This window comes from Malus sylvestris, chromosome 7 (genome assembly GCF_916048215.2).
Source record: "Malus sylvestris chromosome 7, drMalSylv7.2, whole genome shotgun sequence".
In the NCBI taxonomy this organism is placed as follows: domain Eukaryota; kingdom Viridiplantae; phylum Streptophyta; class Magnoliopsida; order Rosales; family Rosaceae; genus Malus; species Malus sylvestris.
Genome location: NC_062266.1, coordinates 22,672,307 through 22,677,398, shown reverse-complemented (window position 1 = coordinate 22,677,398; position 5,092 = coordinate 22,672,307). Strand labels below are relative to the sequence as shown.

The window sequence follows — 5,092 nt, the reverse complement described above, 5'->3', positions numbered from 1 at the left end:
CCTCTTCACCAAATCACTATTGAAGGTGATGTTTCAAAAGCTTGTTCAAGGAATTGGTATGCGTAAACTTTCTGAGTTGTAACATTGCTAGTTCTCTTTGGAATTATGTCAAACTCAGGGGAAGTAACCTGAAGTATCCTGAAGTATACTTGTTTGATCTTAATGCACTCTTTTTCTCTACGATTAAGAGCATTTTTCCCACTAGGTTTTTGTTACCTAACCAGGTTTTGACGAGGCACCCACTTTAGGTTGATCATATCCCTAATAACGTCCCGTAGACGTTTCATTTAACTTTGCATTTCTCATGCATTTTTCCTTAGACTATAGGTTTTGTCCCTACTTGGGTTTTTACCATAGCCATAGGGTTTTTTTTAGTGAGACTTAGTTCTTTATGTAAGTTCCTACCTTATTGAGAATAACTTGTTCCCAGAATTAGTGCTGACGAGTCAACTTCTTCAACCTCTACATGATGCCGAATCTACTTGAGTATTTACACACTCAAGGGGGAGTGTTATAAACTTCTAGTTTAAGTGTGATTGTGTAAATCCTAGATTAGAATTGATTCTAGTTATTCTTTCCTATATGAACTTGTATTCCTTGGAGGAGAATGATTTCTTCTCTCTTCCTCTCTCTCTCTCTCTTATTACTATAAATAAAGGCACTACGTAGGGGGAATAACACATCATCTACACATTCCTCTACATAACCTTACAAACACATATCTCTCTCCAATCTCTCTCTATTTTCCTTCTCTATGCCGCCGGCCCCCTTCCCTGTCAGATAAAATAAGCTACAACACAAGATAAAACTAATAATAAAAATAATATTATAAACCCACACTCAATAATTAAACCTAACCATCACCATCACGTATCATTCTCCAACATTCTATTATGACAAAAATCATAAGACGCTCTCATAGGAAAAAACGAACTCTTTTTTACGGATGGATAATAATTTTGAACTATCGACAATCTATACTAAGGCAACTGCCCCTTCTCCTACACTCGGCTGAGATGGAAACACATGGAGTGGACGGAAAAGGGAAGGATTTTCTCTTCCTTTTCTGTACAGAGTAAGAGTGGAGGGGTGTGGTGTGCATGCAGACCCATCATATTCAACCACTTAAATATTGGACAAGTTTGAGGGAATAAACAAATAAAAATTGTAAACATGGGAACATAAATTTGTATGCGGCACATATGATGCATGTGAGCCTAATTTCAAAAACATCTTAAACAACTTAAGTCTTTAAATTCTACCCAGGATATGTCAAATAAGAATATGCATTGTGCTGCAATCATATTAGAAACTAGCTTTGACAGTGTAATGAATGATTAAGCAGTAATTCAAGGACCCTCTCTCAACAAATCTAATGAGAAAATTGACCAATATCAAGTCTCAAAAAATACGAAACTAAGTTGAGAGAGCAACACTACAGAGGGTGATGGAGATTCCATCAAAAGCAATTGTTGGAAGGAGAGAATGTCAGAGGAAAGAATGCTTTGATTTTTTTTTTGGTTTTTTATGGGTGTAAAGATAAATTTACACATTAAATTAGGTTTGTGAGGGTAGTTTAGATAGTAAATTTGGGTTTAAAGAGCTATTGATAGTTCAATTAAAAATAAAATGGGTATAAAGAGTAAGGTGGGTGTAAAGAGAGGTTCAATGGGTGTAAATAAAATTACTCATTGGGAAATTTCTGATGTTGGGACATTTTCCATTGTTTAATTATTTGGAAAACTAATGAAAATGACTTGAAAACTTTGAGTTTTAATCAAAATGACAAAAATTGTGTTGTAAGTGTATAGTACCAGAAGTGACTTTTTAGAGTAAAAATGTCATTTTCGTTAAAGGTGAACAGTATCGGGAGTATTTCATTAAAACTCCCTTAATTATTATGATAACCATTTCACAATGAATGGTTTAATTAAAAAAATTACGCCACTTAGTACTACGATCTAATGGTATTCCTCTGCACTTGTAAGTGTGAGATCTTAGGTTCGATTCTCGCCAAAAATAAATTTGAACCACATTATTTCTAGCCTATTATGAGACTAAACCCACTCTCCCTCTAATACTATTTGTTAAAAAAAATTACATTTCTTAACCACCAATTGTTAAAGAAAGAGATGCCTATTAGCAAAGTACTATTCCTCAATTAAAAGAAGGTGAAAAGATGAAATTAACTTTGTCAATAAAATTAAAGAAAATAACCAAAATAAAAGTTATGGGCAATATAATAAATTAAACATAAAATAAAGGTTATAGGCAATATAGTTGTCCCAATTTGTTCTTCCATGTTTTTCTCACAAATAAAATAATCTTTTAGTGACGAAATAGTTATTCAAGAACAGTGACTAAAGGTATGAACAACCTCTTCAATGATGAAAAATTGTTTGAAGGTTGTTATAAAAAAGTTTTAGCAACCATTTTATTTTCTTTTTTTTTTAATTTTAATTTCAAAATTTTAATAAGTTTTATATAAATTAATGCTATATCTAGAATAATATTGTTGAAATTCGAGAAAAAAGAAGAAGGAATCATATCGTTGACAGGACTTCTGTTGATATATATTTTATAAGACAATTAACATGAATGGTCTTGATATTTGGTTATCAATATTGTGTTGTCCTTATTAAAAATAAGAGAAATTTTATTTGAACCCATTTATCTTATCTTTACATCCAACTTAAAAAATTATTTAATAACATTCCAATGTGCCTTGAAATAAATAGAAAGAATTTCAAAACATTAGAACTTGTATATGCTCCAACCAACCCCATCGGGAAAACACAAAGGGAGGCTTTCACACTCCCCAACAAGCCACGACACCCCTTTTTCTGGCAAACACAATTGAAGCTCCAACAATCCAATTAATGCTCTCCCTTTATCCTTTGTTTTTGTTTCTCTGTGCGAACTTGGGTCTAATCAATCGGGAAAGAAAGGCGGGTGTGAATTAGTGTTGACGGAGAAGTGAGGAGTCATGTTCGATGCCCACCGATGGCACCAAAAGGAAATGATGGTTCATATTCTTCTCACGGTTATGATACGAGGGAGGAGGGTAAAAAGAAGGAAAAGAAGGAAAAGAATGGAAGGAGTTGACAATTGTTGATGACATGGGGATAAATTTTGGCAGAAGTTTGATTTGGATTCGCCGGAAATAATGGTAAGGTGCAATGGTGTGGTGGGTTTAGGGTTATTGGGGGTAGACAGAAAAACACCCATTTTTATTTTCTTTTTCTTATTTATAAAGGGCAAATTTAAGAGTTGTTGGACATAATTGTTAAGTTGGTTGTAGAAATAAAACAAATGGGTTCAAATAAAATTTCCCTAAAAATAATCATTGTTGTACCGTCGTTATATGATCAATATTTCATTGTTATTAAATATGATCGTTTATACAACTAAATCAGTAATCATAACTGCTAATTGCCCTATTTTATATGCAAATATTGTCTCTCAACAATACACCATTGACCTAGTAATTTTAATCGCTTAAACGAACCGCTTTGACCCTACGAGCGTTTGGCCTTGTCTTTTCTCTCCCTCTCAATATTGTACCATTGACACCCTCCTTATCACAAAATTTTTGAAATACTCATCAACAATAAAGAGAAGAAAAAGGAAAGTAAAAAGAAAAAGAAAAGCATTTTGATTTCTCTTTATCATTATTAAGATTCCTAACAGTAACCAAATGACTACAATTGCAAGCCACATTCTTTTTTCATCATCATCACGTCATATTTGCCATCACTTTCCAACTAAAAAGGAGACAAACACAAAAACTCGAAATTTACAGAGAAGTGGGATTCAAGCCACAATCTTGGATAACGATCAAACCCTAAAGCACCCGACATGGTGGTGGTGATGGTGGTGGAGGGACTTCTCCCTATCAATCATGCCTTGAACGGACCTGAACTCCTCCACATGGCAAGGGATGGTGATGGTGCCCTTCTGATCAAACCCATACTCTTCCTCCGCTTCCTTCAAGAGCCGTATGAAGAGTGGGTGATTGAAGTAAATCACAGGCACCACAAACCTCTGCTGCTCTTCTCCCTGGCCCACCTTGATTGCCAAACACCCTTTTGGAACATCTCTAATCACTTGTTTCTTCCCACCGTGATGATGGTGGTGGTGAAGATGCGGCAGGTGCAGATGGAAATTTCTCAGACTTCTCTCTCCGCTACCCATATCTGAAAAATATTAATAGAAAAACCAACAAACAAGGGCGAGAAAATGAAGACAAAGACAAACCCTAGGGCTGTTGATCTTCTCCCCTAGAGAAAATCTTACAAGAAAATGAAGGAAAACGGCCAAGGATATCTGAGGCTGCGATGGCTTGCTTGAATAGGGTTAGAGAAGAGTAACTCAGAGACCTTGGTACGTTGGTCATCTTTGATAAACTACACTACTATAATGCAAAACGGATACAAACCAGAGAATGAATTTGAGATATATACATAATATAATCTATATCTACGTGTATATATATATATCGAGAGAGAGAGAGAGAGAGAGAGAGAGAGCCCAAATGTAATCTGGGCTTTCATTAGGTATTTAACTAGGGTTTCGTAAGTGGGCTCCTTTAAAGCAAGTCTTAGTTGACGATGATATCATCCTCATCTTTTGAAACCAATCAGATAATTAAGTGGGGTGCTGTAACGTATGAGACTTGGGTTTCTAACTTTCTAGTCCTTCACACAAGGGGAACTTGGATTGTTTGACCATGCGGTATATGGAACATAATTGTGTTATTTTTTGTTTTGAGAAATGATATAATAATTTACAATATTAAATTTATCTAAATATAAGGAGGGGAGAGGATTGAACTCGAAATGCATGAGAATGAAAAGTAATGCATTATCCATCACATGCATAGAATAAGATTGTGTTAACTTACATAAGTTGATTCAATTGGGAAACGATTTTGAAGTGAAATAATAGCTATTTTATTTTTATTATTTTTTTAAAAGGAGGGGCAGCTGATGGCAAGTCACGGTTATCCACCTCTTCTGGGGGCTGGGAAGATTCACAGAGGCATTTTAGCCTCCTCCTAGCCACAAGTCTGGACACTAACAACGGGTTTCGA

General features: G+C 35.0%; 1 protein-coding gene across 1 annotated transcript; it reads right to left on the bottom strand.

Annotated features, from left to right (window-relative positions):
- Positions 1 to 3,632: 3,632 nt before the first annotated feature.
- Positions 3,633 to 4,523, bottom strand: LOC126628073 (auxin-responsive protein SAUR32-like). Its single transcript, XM_050297656.1, has one exon. It carries the CDS (start codon positions 4,192 to 4,194, stop codon positions 3,838 to 3,840), a length of 357 nt encoding a protein of 118 aa, XP_050153613.1. The 5' UTR covers positions 4,195 to 4,523; the 3' UTR covers positions 3,633 to 3,837.
- Positions 4,524 to 5,092: the final 569 nt, after the last annotated feature.

What these genes read in the sequence shown, in the direction of transcription:
- LOC126628073 (XM_050297656.1), bottom strand. Translation starts at nt 4,194, where the DNA reads ATGGGTAGCGGAGAGAGAAGTCTGAGAAATTTCCATCTGCACCTGCCG.